Source organism: Coenobita brevimanus, chromosome 94 (assembly GCF_032717465.1).
Source record: "Coenobita brevimanus isolate Jiangsu-jjx chromosome 94, ASM3271746v2, whole genome shotgun sequence".
Classification (NCBI taxonomy): Eukaryota; Metazoa; Arthropoda; class Malacostraca; order Decapoda; family Coenobitidae; genus Coenobita; species Coenobita brevimanus.
The window spans coordinates 13,221,745-13,242,187 of record NC_137047.1 but is presented as its reverse complement, the minus strand read 5'-3'; the positions used below and the strand labels follow the sequence as shown (position 1 = coordinate 13,242,187).

The 20,443-nt window shown below is 42.4% G+C and overlaps 1 protein-coding gene and 1 non-coding gene across 2 annotated transcripts in view; both read right to left on the bottom strand.

Moving 5' to 3' along the window:
- Nucleotides 1-20,443, bottom strand: part of LOC145413007 (uncharacterized) — a 468,549-nt gene that overhangs the window by 365,163 nt on the left and 82,943 nt on the right. Inside the window, exon 9 of the mRNA XM_080282828.1 lies at nt 16,119-16,265. Coding sequence (XP_080138954.1) covers nt 16,119-16,265 — 147 coding nt within the window. The remainder of the gene's footprint in view (nt 1-16,118; nt 16,266-20,443) is intronic.
- On the bottom strand, nt 9,654-9,772 carry LOC145413062 (5S ribosomal RNA). Its single transcript, XR_013899671.1, has one exon. It is a non-coding gene; the product is annotated as a 5S ribosomal RNA (ribosomal RNA).

Genomic DNA, 20,443 nt, shown 5'->3' with positions numbered 1-20,443 from the left:
GGATGTTCGGTTATTGGGTGTCCGGATATTAGAGTGATTACTGTATATATATATATATATATATATATATATATATAAATTATATATATATATATATATATATATATATATATATACTGAATATATATATATATATATATATATATATATATATATATATATATATATATATATATATACAGTATATACATATACTGTATATATATCCATCCATCATCCAATCCTATGTTGCCCCACGAGGAGAGCAGGAGCCCGGGCCTAGTCATGTTGGTCCTGACATTTAAGATACGAGAGACCAGCTTCGCTCATCCCTGAGTGACATTATGTGAGCAAAAAACCCCAACCACCCCTGGGATATGAACCTACACAGCCTCAATCTGATTGGAGCGTCTTAATTACCCAGGCGCCATAACCTGGTTATATGGTTATCACCCGGTGTAGTACACGGTTTTCTGGTGTAAAGCAAACCATTTGGCTTGTTACTTAGTGTAGAGTTGCCCATAGGCAGATGGATGAGGAAAGAATGAAGTAAAGATATTTATTTATCTATCTATCTACAGTATATCTATCTATCTACAGTGGATTCTCGAATTTCGACAGTTTAGAATTCGACGAATTATATTTTGATGCATTTTGGAGTGGTCTGCCTACCTCACTTTTCGATGCAAAGTCGCGTATTTCAATGCTCTCAGGGCCAGACTCCAACCAAAACAAGCAAAGATAATATTTTTTATGGGAACCGGGGTTTCTGGCAGGGTTAAGTGTTCCCCAGATTCCCCTCTCCAAAATCACTTCATCATGGCTGCCGTTTCAGAAAGCCTCATAAGGCCCAATACCTGCCCAGGGCCCCAACCAAATGGGCAGACTTGCATGGCCATGTGGAATGTGAGAGGTATGAATAAGAAGAGCAAGAGGATGGAAGTGGTGAATGTGTTCAAGAGTGCAAGATATGCTGTGATGGCATTGTGTGAAACGAAGATGAAAGGTCACGAAGTGGAGGAGTGGGAGGGTGTGAAATGTGTATGATCGGGAATGAATGGGCAAGGAAGATGCAAGGAAGGAGTTGCTTTATTGATGAATGAGGTGTGGAAGAGTGGAATGAGAGACTACAAATGTGTCAGCTCGAGGTGTATATACCGGTATGTCAAGTTCAAGTTTGAGAAGGTGAAAGTGGCAGTGATTGTAGCATATGCACTGTGTGAGGACAGGAGTGAGAGAGAGAGAAAGACAGGTTTTGGGATGAACTGGGTGAAGTAGTGGGAGAAATGCCCAGGAGCTATAATGTGATTGTGATGGGGGATATGAATGGAAGAGTAGGCACTGGTCCTGAGGATGACATAATGGGTTGTTATGGAGTACCAGGAGAAAATGATACTGGGAAGAGACTAAAGGATATGTGTCAGGAGAGGAGGTTGTGCATTTGTAACTCATATTTCAAACGCAGAGATGCGCATAAATATACATGGTATAGAGGGAACGGGGATCGTGTTGAAAGAAGCCTGATTGATTACGTGCTTGTAGAGAGGACGATGATGGGAATGGTTGTTGATACGAGGGCTGCGAGAGGACGATGTGGAGGTCTGTCAGATCATATGATTGTTGTATGCAAGATCAAGCTGAGAGGAGTGAGATGGATCAGGAGAGGGAGGAGCAGTCAGGGAGAAAGACTGAAAGTTGAGAAGCTGAGGATCAAAGAAATGGCAGATGAATACAGGACCAAAGTAGAGGACGAGTTAGAATTACTGAAATGGAATTAAATGGATCTGGACAGACTGTGGAATGCATATAGGGATTGCTTAGTTAGGAATGCTAAAGCGGTGTGTGGTGTGGCAAGAGTAACAACAAAGAAGAAAGGTACGGCATGGTGGGATGAGGAGGTAAAGAGAACGGTGGAGGAAAAGATGAAAAAGTGGCTAAAGTGGTTACAGGATAGGGGTTCAGTTGAAATAAAAACCGATTATGTTGAGAGCAAGAAGCACGTAAAAAGACTAGTGAAGAAGAAAAAGGAGGTAAATGAGGATCTAGGAAGAAAAATGAATGCAAACTACTCTGAAAATAGAAAGTTATTCTGGAAAGAGGTGCAGAAATGTAGAAGTGAAAGCGGCAAGAAATGGGATGGTGTGAAGGATGCAGGTGATAGATTATTAACCCATGGAGATGAAGTTTGGACCAGATGGAAAGAATATCTTGAAGGCCTGATGAATGGGAATAGAGAGAGCAGAGCAGCTGTTAACATGATTGGTTTTGGGAGTGTGCAGAGAAGGAATGCAGTGCCAGGAGACGTGACACTTGCACAGGTGAAGAGTGCTGTGAAGCAGCTGAAAAATGGGAAAGCAGCTGGGGTTGATGAGGTGTATGCAGAGATGCTTAAGTGTAGTGGAGAGAATGGAATGAACTGCTTGTTGGAGATATGTAAGAAGACATGGATGAGTGAAACTGTGCCTGCAGAGTGGAAAAAGGCTGTGATTGTACGAACCCCTGTACAAAAATAAAGATGAGCGAAGTGAGTGCAAGAATTATTGTGACATAAGCTTACTGAGTGTGGTAGGGAAGGTATATGGAAGAATTATTATAGAGAAAGTAGGAGCGATATCAGAAGTCCTAGTGAGTGATGAACAGGGTGGCTTTGGGAGTGGCAGAGGATGTGTGGACCAAATATTTGCAGTGAGACAGATAGTAGAGAAGGCTTGTGAGAGGGACCATAAGGTGTTTATGGCATTCATGGATCTGGAAAAAGCATATGACAAAGTGGACAGAGAAGGACTGTGGAAAGTTTTGTGCATGTATGGTGTAGAGGGTAAGCTGCTAGGTGCTGTCAAGAGATTTTAGGATGGTAGTGAAGCATGTGTCAGGGTTAATGTGCATCTAAGTGAATGGTTCATGATCAGTGTGGGCGTGCGACAAGGTTGTGTGATGTCCCCATGGTTGTTCAATATATATATGTATGGGGTGGTGAGAGAAGTAAAAACATGAGTAATGGAGAGAGGGATGGCAGTGGTAATGAAAGGTGATGGATGGAATATCTCAAATTTGTTGTATGCTGATGATGCAGTACTGCTTGCAAGTACCGGACAAGAACTTGGTAGGCTAGTGCAGAGTTTTGCTGATGTCTGTAAGCGTCGTTTCTTGAGAGTAAATGTAGAAAAGAGTAAAGTGATGGTTACTGAGAGAGAAGGTGACTCCCAGTGCAATGTAACAGTGAATGGAGACAGAGTGGAATTGGTGAGAGAGTTCAAATACCTGGATACAGTGACAGAAAAGAGAGGAAAATGTGCAAAAGAAGTGGAAAGTAAAGTGACACAAGGAAGAAAAGTAGCTGGTGCAATGAAGGCCTTGATAAGAAACAGAGGCTTGAGTGTTGCAGCTGCACGAGGCTTACATGAAGGAGTGTTAGTACCATCTTTAATATATGGATGTGAGACTGTGGTGTGGCATGAAAATGAAATGTCAAGAGTAAGAGCAGTAGAGATGGGACTTTTGAGGAATGTATGTGGAGTGCAGAGGGTGGATAGGATATGAAATAATGTGATTCGTGAAAGATGCGAAGTGAGGAAGTCGGTGGACACCAGAATTGAAGAGAGTGTACTGAGATGGTATGGTCATGTGGAGAGAATGGATAACAACAGAGTGGTGAAAAAGGTACATCTGAGCAAATTCGAAGGAGGGAGGAGGCGAGGTAGGCCAAGGAGAAGGTGGAGAGATAAGGTGGATGAATGTGTGTGGAAGAGAGGTTTGGAAGTCGGTGAGGCTAGGGAACTGACAGGAGATCAAGCTGGCTAGATGAATTTTTTGAGGAAGAGAGGTTTGGAAGTCTGTGAGGCTAGGGAATTGACAGGAGATCAAGCTGGCTGGATGAATTTTGTGAGGAGAAGTGCATGATCAAGGATTTTTGGCACCCCTTTTTAACGTGGCAGCGTCTGGATTGACTCTGTCAGATACAATTATGTGAAGCTACAGAACGTGGTGAATGTTTCTGGCGTATCCGATAGAACTAGGATTCTGAGGGCTTGAATGATGATTGAATGGAAGCGTGGCCCATTGGAATGGGCAATTTTGGGCTGTCTGGACATTGCTACTCCTCACCCTGCCCTAGGGTGGGAAAGGAGGTCCAGATGATGATGATGACCAAAATGCTAGAAGTGAAGGAAAATTATAAGAAAAAGTATGAGCCTGACCTAATATCGTATGTGACATGTGCTCTCAGGGCCAGACTCCAACCAAAACAAGCAAAGATAATATTTTTGATGCGAACCAAAATTCTAGAAGTGAAGGAAAATTATAAGAAAAAGTATGAGCCTAACCTAATATTGTATGTGACGTGTCAAGAAGGGAATGAAAATCAACATCATTTATTCATATGTGAAGCATGTGATGATATGGTTCCAAGACAATTCCCCGTCAGGTCAATTTGCCATCAGATAATTCCCTGTCAAAACATGTACGATTTCCCGTCAGGACAATTCGTACCCTGGACGATTTCCTGTCATTTTATAAATATACTTATTATCAATTAATCAATACTTTAATAACTCGAAGATATAACAAGAGAAATTAAAGGAAAAGAATCAATAATAGAAATACTAAAACAAAATGAATTACAGGTGGTAACAAATACAGTAGGCAGAATACTGAAACGAAGAGAAGTACAGTAATTATAAATATAATATAAGGAGCAACACAGAAATGAACAACAGAGACTGAGAAAAAAAAAATAAGTCATGTGCACAAGCACTGAAGTGCGCCTACTGGAGCGAGTGAATTCATATAGCTTGTGAAAATTTGGATGCAGGAGACTATCCATTTATGAAGACGAGCCACCAGCTGGGCTTTCACTGGCTATGTAGCCAGTGTGTTGCACCTGCAGACGAGGTCTTGGCTGGTGGAGGAAGTAGTACCAAGAAGGAGTTTGAAGATAAAGTTATTGGGCCGATCTTTCAAGCAATCAGAGACATATCAAATAAACTGGAGGCACTAGAGACCAAGGTCTCATCACCCATGGCGGTCACGCAAGATCAGGCCAAGTCATTTGCAGATGCTGTTCGCGGGTCTCTCATGGGGGGAGGGAAGGATCTGCCTGGGGGTGTGATTGAGATCAGTGCCCATGGCCAGAAAAAAGCCATTCATAGTCAGCATGTACTGATTGTGAAACCAGAGAGTGGCGCTGGTGCCCTGACAAATCAGATGGGACCAGAAGACATCAGAGGCGCACTTAACTCGGTACCGGTTGATAGCTGCCTTAAGACCAAGGCTGGTGGGCTGGTAATGAAGTTTCCATCAGCTGAGGCCAAGGGTGAAGCAACTGGGGTGCTGACTGATCATTTTGGCTGAGGGCACTTTTTGCATATCGGAGCCAAAGAAAATGTTGCCTAAAATGACCGTGACAGGCCTTTCCTCTTCCTTGGATGACTCTGACATCATCCCAAATATTCTGAGAAAAACAATAAAATTAAGATGCCCGCTGATCGAGGTTGTACCCTCAACCTTCTCTTCACGAGGACAAGGAATGACACCAAAACTGCTGTCTTGAAGATGTCGCCAGAGGTGAGATCCTCCATTGCAGAACAGGGCAATTACATCTATGTGGATCTTACAAGATGCCGCGCTTTCGATAGATTCTGGGTTACACAGTGTCATCAATGTCAAGGCTTTGGTCATACATTTGAGAGATGTTCTTGGAAAAGTGATGAACCTAAATGTGTCTTTTGTGCTGGAGCCCATAAATCTAAGGACTGTAGTAACAGAAATTCTCCCAAATGCATCAACTGCTCCTCTTTAAGTCATCAAGATGCTAATTCAAAGTCACAGTCGGCTGCCCATTTTGCATCAAGTAGAAAATGTCCAATTATGATTTCTCATAAGAATAGATTGATTGAAAACACCAATTCTGATCATTCAAAAAACTGACTGCGTCCCTCTTGAACCAGTTAAGGATGGGTCTTTTAAATACTCCTTCTACCGTAATAAGATAGACTATATTAATGAAACCCTAAATCAGCACGAGCTTGACATTTTGTGCTTGACTGAAACCTGGTTGTATGAGTCTGATATCGATATTATTCGTAATGCTTTGCCTAAGACACATGCTATTATTAGTATTCCCAGGCCTGCTGCTGACTATCCGGGAGGAGGTGTAGCACTCATCTACTCGGCAGCACTTGCAAACATTTCTCTCATTGACTCAGACCTGACCCCATCTTCAGTTGAATTTATGGAAGTATTAATAAATTTCCATCAGAATACCATTAGAATTCCAATTGTCTATCGACCAGGTCATCCGGGCAGAGATCGAGGTTTTATGGAGGAGTTTGGGCAGTTTCTTGAAGGGTTTTCTCTTAAACCTGGAGGACTTCTTGTTTGTGGTGTTTTCAATTGTTGGGTTGACAGTCCAGAGTCAAAACCATTTTCTTCAGAATTCCTTGAGTTGATCACCCAGAACAATTTTTTCAATCATGTGAGTAATCCAACTCATGTCTCAGGACATGTCCTTGACTTGATCTTGTCCCCTGTTGGTTGCAGGTGCGTATCAGATGTGGAGGTTGACTCATTTGACCCCCTCATCTCTGATCATGCTCTGATCACTCTTAGTTTTGATGTCCCGAAATCCCCTTCATATAAAAAGGTCATCAGGTTCAGAAATAACAACAATGTTGACCGCCAGGTGATGTGTTTTGAAATTGATCAACGTTTAAACTCCATCGATTCTTCAAGTCTTTCTTCAGGTGAACTGGTTGATATTTACAACAACGAGCTCAGGTCAATTTTTGACCATTATTGTCCTGAGGTAGTAAAAACAATCACTGTATGTGATAATTCTCCGTGGTATGGTCCATCCATTAATTCTTTGCGTAGACAATGTAGAAGGGCAGAACGTGAGTGGCACTTGCAGCAGACCGAAGTAACTCGTTTGCGTTATGTTTTTGCGAGAAGAGCAGTCATTCACACTGTAAAAGCCCAAAAGGTTAGGTATTGTCAAAATAAAGTTGATTCATGTGGCGGTGATAAAAAAAAACTGTCTGCAGTGGTGAACAATTTGGTTGGTCGGAGGAATGTAATTGTTAAACCAACTTCTGTATCTGATGCCCAATTGGCTTCTGATTTTGCTTCATTTTTTACAAGTAAGATATCTTGCATAAGAAGTGATTTAGACAGCAGTTCTCCTAGTGAAGCGTACTCAGTTGACTTCCAGCCATGGTGCACCGGGGATCATTTCCTTTCAACATTTCATCCGTTGGATGTAAACAAAGTCAAATGTTACATCAGAGAACTTAATAAAACATTTTGCTCACTCGATCCGTGTAACATGTCACAACTGCCTGATGTGTATGAACACGCTGCAGACTTTATCTGCAACATACTAAATAGATGCTTCATAGAAAGTAATTTTGTGCAGTCTGAGAAACGTGCTTTGCTTTGGCCCCTAATTAAGAGACCTGGCCTTGATGTCCAGAGCATGACAAATTATCGTCCCTTCTCTAACCTGTCTTTTTTATCCAAGATTACTGAGCGGGCCATACTCGATCAACTCTTACCATTACTGGAACACAACAGAGTTGTTCCTGTTGTTCAATCAGCATACAGAAAATACCATTCAACTGAAACTGCACTAACAAAGATTCAGAGTGACTTGGTGGCAAACACTTGTAGTGGGAAGTCCTCTCTCCTAGTTCTGTTGGATCTGTCTGCAGCTTTTGATACAGTAGATCATAAACTATTGTTGGATGATCTGTATTTTTATGGCGTTCGTGATAGTGCCCTTTTGCTCCTTAAGTCGTATCTGTCAGACAGATCTGAGAGAGTGGTTGTTGATTACGCTAGCTCTGCTTCTGCTCCTCTTCTATTTGGAGTCCCTCAAGGATCAGTTTTGGGTCCAATTCTATTTACTATCTACATAAGTAATTTTATCGTCTCTACTTGATGCTCATGATGTGTCCTATCATTTTTATGCTGATGACACCCAGCTCTATGTTAAGATGTCAGATATCAACGATACTAAGACAAAGTTTGAATCTCTAATGTCTGATATTAAGATTTGGATAGCTAAGAGGAAACTTAAGCTGAATGATGGTAAAACAGAGATCATCATCATCAGAGGAAATAGAAGGGGTGATGACACTGACAATGTCCTGGCTTTGAACACTGGCATGTCACAGCTGCATCCAGTCAGTTCTGTTCGAAATCTGGGTGTTTATTTTAATTCTAAGTTAAATTACAATGAACATATTAATCAGGTTGTAAGAGGGTGTAACTTGCATATCAGAAATCTGTACTCTGTGAGAAAATTCCTGAATAGACGGTGCCTCTTAACATTGGTCCATGCAGTGGTCTTGTCTCATGTTGATTATTGTAATTCACTGTGGGTTGGTCTTCCAAATAATAATAACTACCCCGTTTCTGATTGAGTTGCATTGGTTACCAGTAAAGGCTAGAATTGAATTTAAACTGTGTCTTACTACATTCAAGATTCTTAAGTTTAGTGAACCGAAGTATCTTGCTGAATTGTTAAAACTCCCATCGACACGCCCGGGTGTGATGTTATGCAGTGAAAATGATTCCTTGCGTCTTGATGAGCCAGGAGCCATTTACCAGTCATCTTTCTCTGATTGTTCTTTTGCATATAGAGCCCCTAGATTATATAACAGATTGCCATTGTCCATAAGACAACTCTCTACTGTTGAATCCTTTGAGAGACAGATGAAAGCCTTTCTTTTTTCAAAATGCCATGACCTGGAGAGAGGTACTATGATGGATGATTATAGGGTTTAATTATTGCCACTTTCATGTATATATGATGTAGCTTGTATATACAAGAAATATTACAATTCTTGTAATTGTAAAAATAATATGTGTGTGTCAAGCGCTAGTGAATTCCCAAAATGAAGAACTGGTGCTTTTGAGAAACAAAAGGCAAGATTATTATTATTATTATTAAGGACAAGAGCTCCCGGATGGGAGTAGGCACCAACAACAAGCCACGTGCAAGGTGATGTTCTGTTGTCGGCGGCCATCTTGTGACTGTCCTGCCAGCAGCCAGCCCTCTACAACCAAGTGCCGCACTTTCAGCCTGTACCTTCCACATGTGGACATGCATTTCACTGCAATTTAGTTGGAGGAAATTTCTTTGTATTTTTGTTGCAACTTACCTGTTTCAAGATGGCAAGCAAGAGTGGTTCTTCAGGTAGCAGTGGTAATGGACAAGAGCAGCCTGGCACCTCTAAATCTTTGCAGCCAAAGGAGAAATGGCAATACAGGAACGGGCAGAAAAACACCAAGTATACACTTGCTGACAGTATGGCAATACAATGAAGAACTGCAGTTACTTAACCACAATTAGAGTTCATAAAGTTTACAGGAGGTGTGGGCAAAAAATCATGATTTTACGTGGTTAGGTTTGGAAACCCCGGACCAAACAAAGTTTTCCCATAAGAAGTTCAGTTTAAATTTTGATGGTTTGAATTTCGCGGTGATTTTTAGGTACCCATGCCCATCGAAATTCGAGAACCCACTGTACAGTATATATATATATATATATATATTCATTCATTCATTCATTGCCAGACACCATGTATCCCAAATGGGGTGGCCAAGGGCTTAGAGTTAATTGTTTTACAGGGAGGGGCACTAATCCTCCACCAACCCCACTTGACACGTAGGGATGCGAACAGCATCTGGAGTTCCCAGGCGGTCACCCATCCAAGTACTAACCAGACCCAACGTTGCTTAACTTCGCTGATCGGACAGGAAGCGGTGTACTCAACGTGGTATGGCCGTTGGCATATAAATATATATATATACAGTAAAATCTCGATTTAACGGCACCCTAGGGGGCCCTAAGCATGCCGAAAAAAACGAAATTCTGTTAGATTGGGGCTTACACCTGTCGATATCCCTGAAACTCATGCTAACACATTTTAACACATATTCAAGCATATAAACATGTGCAGACATACAAAATCAATAAAAAAATTTTATATTTAGAACAAAAGAAAGCAGGTAGGTGTGGTGTTGTGGTAAAGTACAGTACAGTAATCCAGGTATGTACAGTACAGCTGAGTCTTCATACAACACGAGATAGGTTATGCAGAACCATGTGCAAAATCGATTTCATGCTAAAACATGACAAATATTTACATGTAAAATAGGGGGTTAGGTTCTACGAGCCTCATATTTTTCATTACAAATATATTTAAAGATAGATTATTACAAATACGTCTGCCTTAAGATACTGAAGACAATGTGTTTACATACGACCTCACCAACTGGACACATCAATGCACAGCCACTGCATTCTAACCTAACCTAACTGATTAGTTTTGGCCCCTAATACTCCCCATAAAAATTTTAATCACCAAGGATTGTCACTAAGCCTCTTGACAGTCCTCATTAGAAATCATGCATTAACTTGACCTAAACAACACGTGAATAATGGCTGGCCAGCATCACGCATATTTCGTCATGAATCACTTTCGGTATTAATAAAAAAAAAAAAAAAAATGCAGTATGAAACTTTTTGAAAGCCGTTAGTCATCAACAATAGACGGGGGGGAAAAAAAAAAAACTATTAAGAAGTTGTCAGCATGGAGTAACTGCGTATCTCACTTCTCAGATACACACAAATGCAGAAATCGTAAAAAATAAACAAGTCAGCCAAACAGTATAATTTGTATGACAGTATCAATCACAAGAACTGAACTCACATAATTATCCTGCCTAACTGTTTATGTCAACACATAGTGTCTTCACGTATTGTAATCCAAATTTACTTGACCAAAGATCGTCAGTTTATAACAAAAAGATCGAGCACAATGCCTTTTTTCTTAATTTATTTCACACTCGTTGCACTAAGGGTGAATACATGAATTTTACTGCTCCATCATTAACTTTTTTTTCCAAGAAAGAAAACTATCCACATCGTAAACATCCGGACTCATTTTATCCGTCTGATCATTTGCATTTAAGCTGCAATACTACATGCCACTTCGTCCAACAATTTTACATTTTCATTTAGAGAAAATGCTTTTCTTGTGTTCATAGCACTTTCGGGGTGCTTAGGCTTACCTAAAATTAGTTTGGAACTATGTGCTCAGTTCTGGGAGGAAATGAGGAGCAAGAAAATAAGCAAATAGTGTAAACTTCTCATCACAGCAACCGTTCACACAACACTGAGGTAGGCAGCGGGCTGCGGCTGGTGGTATGGGGGTCATGTGGGTCAGGTCGGGTTGAGGAAGCCAATCAGTGATCGATAAAAGCATAACACATGAGTTGTATCTGGAAATCCAGTACCAAAACACCCATTTCCCACAGTTTCTCTCATGCAATTGAGTGGTATTACCGTGCTATTATATAATTATAGGAGAAATTAAATGCTCGTGTTATTGTAAGATTGTTGTTTAATTTGGTCTTAAATCGCGATTCTACTGTCCAGTAATCCAGGTGAGTTAGTTGGCAGGTTGGCGTAGAATAGATGGCACTAAGTAAATAAGTCCACTAAGTTATGAAGTCTATAACACTAGTTCTTAAATCTAACCATACATGCTAATTATTTTTCACTTTGGGGTCAGGCTAGGTGGGAGGAAGACTGGGTGAGCATAAACATACCCAGTTCGCGGACAATGGCAAACAGACGATCGAGGTGCACGCGGCGCCCACCACATCTGAATTTCTTTCTAATTTTTACCATTTGGGGGGAATTTTAAAAATTTTCTTGCATAAATATTCCTCGGGAGATTTGTGCCGTTAGTTTGGGGTTGCTGTTAGAATAAATGTCGTTAAATCGAGGTTTTAGAAGGTATGATTAGAGAAAGAGTGAATACTGATGAGATGCAGTTTGGGTTTATGCCAGGTAGGGGGACAACTGATGCTATATTCATTGTTCGACAGCTTCAGGAAAAATATATTGGTAGGAGAAGGGATCTTTATTTTGTTTTTGTTGATTTGGAAAAGGCCTTTGACAGAGTCCCTAGAGAGGTGGTGAAGTGGGCAATGAGAAAGCTTGGCTTGGAGGAGTGCCTGGTTAGGGTGGTTATGGCTATGTATGTGAGTGCTCACATCCAGGTAAGAGTGAATGGAGATTTGAGTGATGAGTTTTCCGTGAATGCTGGTGTGCATCAGGGGTCAATTTTGAGTCCCATGTTGTTTATCATGATACTTGAAGCCCTTTCATGTGACTTTAGAAACGGACTACCGTGGGAGTTGTTGTATGCTGATGATTTGGTGTTGATTGCAGAGAACGAAAGGGAGGCAGAGGAAAGGTTTAGGAAATGGAGAGATGGTATGGGGCACAAGGGTTTAAGGGTAAATGCAGATAAAACAAAAGTGATGATATCTAGGGTTGGTGGTGGTACTGTCAAAGACGAGGGAGAGTGGCCATGTGCAGTTTGCCACAAGGGCGTGGGAAGTAATTCCATCTTGTGTGGTGTGTGTGATAAATGGGTGCATAAGAGATGTAGTGGTATCAGAGGTAGACTGCGAGATAATGCTGATTTTATGTGTACGGCATGTCGGGGAGAGCAAGTGGAGATTGTCAGACGTGAAAGGATTGAACTTGCTGGTGAATCTCTTGAGTGTGTGGAAGAGTTTTGTTATTTGGGAGACATATTGTGTGCTGAAGGTGGGGCTGGAGCTAGCTCTGTGGCTAGGGTGAGAAGTGGTTGGAAGAAGTTCAGGGAGCTCTTGCCTCTCCTGACATTGAAAGGACTCTCCCTACGTGCTAAGGGGTCTTTGTATGCAGTATGTGTTAGGAGTGTAATGCTGTGTGGTAGTGAGACCTGGGCAGTGAAGGAGGAAGATATTCGTCGGCTCAGACGTACAGAAATGACAATGATTAGGTGGATGTGCAGTGCATCCCTGCGTCCAAGGCCTGGAGGGGCTGGGTTTACGATGGAAGAGTTGAGAGGTAGGATGGGACTGGAGTGTATTGGTGTTGTGATGAGGAGAGGTAGACTGAGATGGTTTGGACATGTGGAGAGGATGGGGGATGATAATTGGGTGAGGAAGGTGAGAAGTGTTAATACCAGGGGTGGGGTTATCAGGGGCAGACCGAGAAAGACATGGGATGAGGTCATTAAGTGTGACCTCAGGGTTAAGGGACTGAACAGCGAGGCTGCAATGGATCGTGCAGCGTGGAGAGCCGCCATTAAATGACCAAGGCCGACACATGCAAGCATGTTGGAGCCTTAAAAAAATTAAAATGAATGTATATATATATATATATATATCAGTGCAGTGCAGGTGAAACTGGCCACCCATTCACTTCTTTACTCATCTTCCAGGCTTCAGATTCTCAGTCCTTTCATTTTTGTCGAAATGTTTCTTTCTCTGACCACTACTTGGTGGAGGGAAAGTTAAGAGTAGGTAAGAGATGGGTGAGAGCTAGGAGGGTTAGGTGCGGCAGGGAGGTTTTGAAAGTGAGTGAGTTGGATAAAAGAAAGAAAAAGATAGAGTATCAGGAGAAATTGAAAGATGAGTGGAATGCAGTGAAAGATCGGGAAAGTGGCAGTGTGGAGGAGGAATGGCAGTTGTTTAAGAGTGCTGTGGTGGGGCATGCAGAAGAGGTGTGTGGTGTGAGACGTGTGGGTGGTGGTGTAAGAAAAGGAAGTGAATGGTGGTGTGAGGAAGTAAGTATGGCTATGGCTGAGAAGAGATGTGCATATGAAGTGTGGCTGCAGAGGAAGGATGAGATGTCATATGAAAGGTATAAGGAAAAGAGGAATAAGGCGAGAAGGGCTGTGCGTGATGCTAAAGTGGCAGCAGATGCGAGGTGGGGTAGGCGGCTGACAGAGAATTTTCAACAGAATAAGAAAATGTTTTGGAAGGAGGTGAAAAGGGTGCGAAAGGGAAAGTCTGGGAAGGAAGAACGAGTAAAAGCAGAGGATGGAAAGATGTTAATTGAGATGGCTGCAATAAGGAAGAGATGAGCAGAGTATTTTGAAAGATTGTTAAATGTAGAGGAGGAAAGGGTGGCTGAGATTGTGGCAGATAGAAGGGTGCAAGGAATAAATGTGTTGGGAGAGTTGAATGATTCTTTGATCACGAAGGAGGAAGTGGAGAAGGCAGTAAAGGAGATGAAAACAGGGAAAGCTGCAGGTATGGATGGGTGTGATGTGGAATGCCTGAAGGGTGGTGGAGTGACTATTGTTGACTGGTTAGTAAGATTGTTGAATGTGTGCTTTGTGAAAGGTATGGTGCCAATTGACTGGACAAGTGCTTGTGTGGTCCAGTTGTATAAAGGCAAGGGTGATAAGTATGAATATACTAGCTTCAGGGGTATAAGTCTCTTGAGTGTTGTAGGTAAGGTGTATGGCAGAGTGTTAATTATGAGAGTTAGAGAGGGTACAGAGGGAGTGATTGGTGATGAGCAGTGTGGCTTTAGGAGAGGGAGGGGATGCATGGATCAGGTGTTTGCTGTGAGACAAGTGTGTGAAAAGTATTTAGCGAAAGGTAAGGATGTGTTTTGGGCATTTATGGATTTAGAGAAAGCGTATGATAGAACTGATAGGGAGGCTTTGTGGACTGTTTTAAGATTGTATGGACTTGAAGGTAGGTTACTAAAAGGGGTGAAAAGTTTTTATGTAAATAGTAGAGCGTGTGTAAGAGTGGGAAATGCTGTGAGTGATTGGTTTCCCGTGAGAGTGGGGCTGCAACAGGGATGTGTGATGTCGCCATGGTTGTTTAATATTTACATGGACGGTGTTGTAAGGGAGGTGAATGCAAGAGTTTTAGGTGGAGGTCTGAGTCTGGTGAATGTTGATGGTGGAGAGTGGAATCTGAAGCAGCTGCTGTTTGCAGATGATACTGCACTGGTGGCTGATTCAGAGGAGAGATTGAGACAGTTGGTAGAAGAGTTTGGAAGGGTGTGTGAAAGGAGGAAATTGACGGTAAATGAGAACAAGAGTAAAGTGATGAAGTGTACTAGGATGGTAGATGGTAGGGGGATGAATATAGTTTTGAATGGCGAGTTGCTTGAGAAGGTAGAGTGTTTTAAATATCTAGGGTCACATGTTGCTGTGGATGGAAGAATAGATGCAGAAGTGAAGTTTAGAATAAATGAAGTAGGAAAGGTGCTGGGAGGATTGAAAAAAGTGTTTAGATGTCGTTCGTTTAGAATGGATGTAAAGAGAAGGCTGTATGAGGGTGTTGTGGTACCGACTGCGTTATATGGGGCTGAAACACGGAATATGGGTGTAGCAGAGAGGAAAAGTTTGAATGTAATGGAGATGAGGTGTCTGAGGAGTATGTGTGGAGTGACGCGTATGGATCGAGTGCGAAATGATGAAGTGCGAAAGAGAACCGGAGTTGCTCGGGAGATGGCTGGTAGAGTTGAGCAGAGGGTGTTGCGATGGTTTGGGCATATGGAGAGAATGGATAATGAGCGATTGGTGAAAAAGATAACTAGATCTGATGTGAGAGGTGTAAGGCTGAGAGGAAGACCAAGAATAGGATGGATGGACAGTGTGAAGAGAACGCTGGATGCGAGAGGTATGTCTGTTGAGCAAAGGAAGAGTGGCTGTGCGTGATAGAAATAAATGGAGAGAAATTGTGAATGAATAAGTGATGACGCAGCCCTGAGGGGATATTCTCCCGCATTTGGTCTGATCAGCTTTCAGGTCAGGTGTGGGTAAGGGGATGGGTCTGTTATGATGTGGCAGGGGTAAACCAGCTCTGCTGTCGGGCCCTGCTGCGGATGTCACTGATTGCATTGCACAGTTGACCCTTGTGCGGTGTGGTGCGGTGAGGATCTGTCCGTTCTCCCCTTTGGGGCTAAGATGCGAATGAATGTGTTTGAATGGATGAGTAAATGGGGAGTGTGTCGTCCTGTCTTGACTACCTCCCTTTCCTTGGGGGAAGCAGCCTTGGTATATAGATAGATAGAGTTTCTTTCTCAAAGCTTAAGCTGTTTAAATACATCGCTGTTTTTCTGCATGATGCACAGTGATGATGATTTTTTCTATATATAGCATTTAGGTTACATTCAGGTTACATTTCTGAGGCTGGAGTACAGCAGAAAGGTCGCCTTGAGAAGTCCTCAGGAGTAAAAAAACTGTACAAAATGTGGCTTCATTCTACCTACTGTATACAGTATAGCAATGAACACAAAGCCACACAAAACCCAGCAAACAAACCCAAGCAAGACTGATGATTCATGTCAAAAGTAAAGCCAGGGGGACAGTCAGGAACAGGGGTAGTAGAGCAGGTGTAAGAGCCGACAGTGTTCTGGCACACTGCTCCCTGACCACAAAGCCCAGGTATCACTTCACATTCCTTCACATCTACAAGAAAACAGAGGAAGAAATCAGTATTAAACTGTGCCAGACACTGACACAATATCCATTCCTTAGAATACTATCTAGTATACAAAAAGCTGCCACTATAAGCACACGATGGATGTTCTAACATTAAAAGGAACTGATATTCAGTAGTGATACAGTATAAATTGACAAAAGCTGTGACCCTTTGATGATTAAATGTGAAACTTTGTTTTTCTATTTTAACACCCAAAATATTACTACTGGTTAATCATTAACACCCAAAATATTACTACTGGTTAATCAGAGAGTTAACTGTGATCTGGGAATAATTGAAATCTCAAGCACAAGGTTCTTCTTGGTAAAGAAACTTCAAATTCATTTCATTCATTCATCATCTAATCCAGTGCCGCCCCATCAGGCACATAAGAGCACGGGGCTAGGCAAGTTGCTCCTGACATTTAAGATGAGAGTGACCAGACTCAATCATCCCTGGGTGGCATTAAATGAGCAGTAAACCCCAACCACTCCTTGAATATAAACCTGCACCGGCTCAATCCGACTGGAGTGAAATTCAATTAGAATAATTAATTCCACTAACACCACTGCGGGTTTCTTATAATAACCCTTTCACTGATGACACCAAGCTGAGACAGTGTCATCACACACAAACCCCAGGGGTAGTTGTCTTACTGATTGCAAGTCATTTCTTGAATTCTGAAAAATTACACCTGGTACACCCACCATAACCATAGAAAATCTACGCCGAATCTTGGTGACCGGGGAAAAAATTTAAAACAATATTTTCCTTCAAGGTACATAATGCCAAAATCAGAATTACTGTACAAATACAATGATGATGACACTTCACAAATGATACTAATAAGACAGGAATTTCTACATAGATTTATTACTTTATTACCACAGTAAAACAAGTTGCAAACAGAGAAAAATTGTATCAATTGAATGTGTAATGCTAATATCAGATAAAAGAAGAAACTGCTACCCAAAACAACAAAAAGGCCTAGAAGATACTACATACTAAAGAAATCAAGACTCTTTACTACTGTAAGCCACTAAAATTAGAAGAATAAGATGCATCTCCATGTTACATACTGTACAATAATGTTATATATCTCACAAAGGTTCCAAAAGTAATAAAAATAGCTATACAATTGGCCAGAGTGTTGGAAACCCCATCTTGATAGAGAGAGAGAGAGAGAGAGAGAGAGAGAGAGAGAGAGAGAGAAATGTGCGCAAATAAGCGAATCTCAGTCCTGCAAACATGGACCCAGGAACAATCAAGCCACGAGAAAGAGCTATTCACTAACTGTGATCTGGGATGGATAAGTGAAAGGGCCCTACCAATATCCTAAAACTCTGATTGCATCCCCCTTTCCGCCCCTGGTCACTGACAAAGCCAGTGGCATTCTTTATTTGCAATCCATAAATGCCAACAGCAGTTAACCCTTAACGACCTGAGGACAGCTTTACTTTATTCTGGTTAGTACTAGATGATTTCACTACCACTGGAAAATTACCTGAGGTGTGAGGGCTAAGAAGCTACTGTATTTCTGTCTAATCCTTAAACCTCTAAGGATGATTTATCTATTTTACTTTAGCAATCACCAAATGATTACTTGCCACTAGGATACCCTGTACTGTCTATATGTGGGCTAAAAGGTTAAGGTTCATTTAAATCCTTTCATACTCAACACGATCAGCCTATGTCCATCAGGTCAAGTTGGGTACAAGTCAATTCAGATCTATTAGGGAAGTTCAGATCTATTCTGGTTCATTCATCCAATAAAGGTCATCAGATCAATTACTCATGCATACTCACACTGTCAGGTCTAATTATGCCCATTATTGAGCTACTCATCCATTCCAGTCTAATTAGAAAAATCTGAATAAATATTTGTTCAGTTAGGTATATCTCAGTCCACATACATTGCTCACCTCCATTCACATCACTTACATTCATTCAAAACCATTCACATTCACTGCACTTTATTTAGGTCCAATCAGGCTGATTTATATTGATGCAGGTTACTCCAAGTCCAATCAGGTTCATTCAGGTCTTCAGTACCAATCAATCAATCTACCTATCCATAGACCGACACCCTAATCCCACAAAGGGTGGCCACAGACAAAATGCCTCCAAGTCGCTCTGTCACCCACCATTTGTCTGCCCTCCCCCCAACTCACTCCCTCATCCCTCATTTACCTCTCAACTCCATCCCTCCACCTCATCCTCAGTCTTCTCCTTCCTCTCCCTCCCTCCACTTCACCTACATACACCCTCTTAGTCAGTCTTTCATTCTCCATTCTCTCCACATGTCCAAACCACCTTAGTGTATTTCTCCTAATATTCTCAACCACATCTACATCCACACCACAACATTCCTTCACTTCTTCATTCATCAACCTGTCCCTCCATGTCACTCCGCAGTACCAATACAGTTACTTTTTTTCAAGTCAGCTGTCTCCACTTCAACCCCTGAAGTACTAACAGGATCGATCGATTCCTTTTCAGGACTACTCTAGATGCCAAATGTGAGCCTTTGTAAAAAGCTGCGGACACTAGGCTTCAGCCTGATTGTGACGTATATTGATGCAAACCAATGAGAATTAAGTCCTGAGTAAGGAAGGGGGAGGATCCGGGCCCCTAGCCATGGTGGGGGGGGTGATTCCCCCACCCCCCTCTCGCAACCTTCCTCTACCTCAATACCTTTGTTCCCTCTCCCCCTTACCTCACCTCTGACTGCCTCCTGCTCCCTCCCTCCCCCTCCCACACCATCCTCCATCATGCCACTGGGATTCCCCCCATTTTCCCCCTTCCCTGTCTCCCTGGGAAGGGTTATATCCCCCATACCCACCCTCCACACTCCTATACTCCGTCTCTGCCTGTCTTCTTTGTCTTGTGATGTCTATCTCCCACCTCTATACCCCCGTACCACCCCTCCAGGCCTCTCTCCACCCCACCCCCTGTAGTATGCCATCTGCTTGCCTCCGCCCCCCCACCTAGAGTAATATATGTCATTGTTACTCTTCATGTCACATGTTTTCATTCAATACAAGATAATTATCTGTGTAACTGCATACACCAATGCACTAAACACAGAATGTATGTTTATTATTTTGACAGCTACACAGGTATGAGAGAAGGGGATGGGGGGAGGGAAGGTGAGGGGGGAGAAGTGTTGGGGGGGGAAGGGTGTTGGGGGTGAACGAGGAACACCGACATAATTATTTTGCATGCTATTGTTTTTTTTTTTGGGGGGGGGAAAAAAAAAAAAAAAAATGAGCTGCAAATTTCTGAAGGGGGGCAGAAGAGGAGGGGAGGGTAGTTCTAGCTTTTTTTTTCCCCTTGAAATTCTTGCAGCTACTTGATTTGACAGCTCTGAGGGGAGAGGATGGGGCAGAAAGGGTGAAGGGAGGGGGGGGATGGTGGAGTGTGTGAGTAACACCAAGAAAAAGATTTTGCATGCTTTTGCTTTTTTTTTTTTTTTTTGACAGCTACACAGCTCTGAGGGAAGGGGATAGGGTAAGGGAAGGTGGGGAGCAGAGGTGTTGGGAGGGAAGGGTGTTTGGAGTGAGTGAGGAACACTGACATAATTACTGTACATGCTACTGTTTGGAAAAAAAAAAAAATGAGAGAAAATTCTGAAGGGTGGGGGTAGGGGGGAGGGGGGTAGCTCTAGCTTTTTTTTTTCCCTTGAAATTCTTACAGCTACTTGATTTGACAGCTCTGAGGGGAGGGGAGGGGGAGGAAAGGGTGAAGGGAGAGGGTGATGGAGTGTGTAAGTAACACCAAGAAAAAGATTTTGCATGCATTTGCTCAATTTTTTAAAAATTTGGACAGCTACACAGCTATGAGGGAAGGGGTCGGGGGGAGGGAAAGTGGGGAGGGGAGAAGTGTTGGGGGGGTAAGGGTGTTGGGAGTGAGTGAGGAACACTGACATAATTATCGTGCATGCTATTGTTTGGAAAAAAAAAAAAAGCTGGAACATTCTGAAGGATGGGGGTAGGGGGGTAGAGGGGTAGGGGGGTAGAGGGGAAGGGGGGTAGAGGGGAGGGGAGGAAGAGAGGGGGGAGTGATGGGAGTGGGTGAGGAAGGTCATGGGAGAGGAAGAATGAAGGAGGGATGGGTGGGAGCACATTGAAAACTGGAGTGGCCCCACCTGGAAGGGTAACTTTTT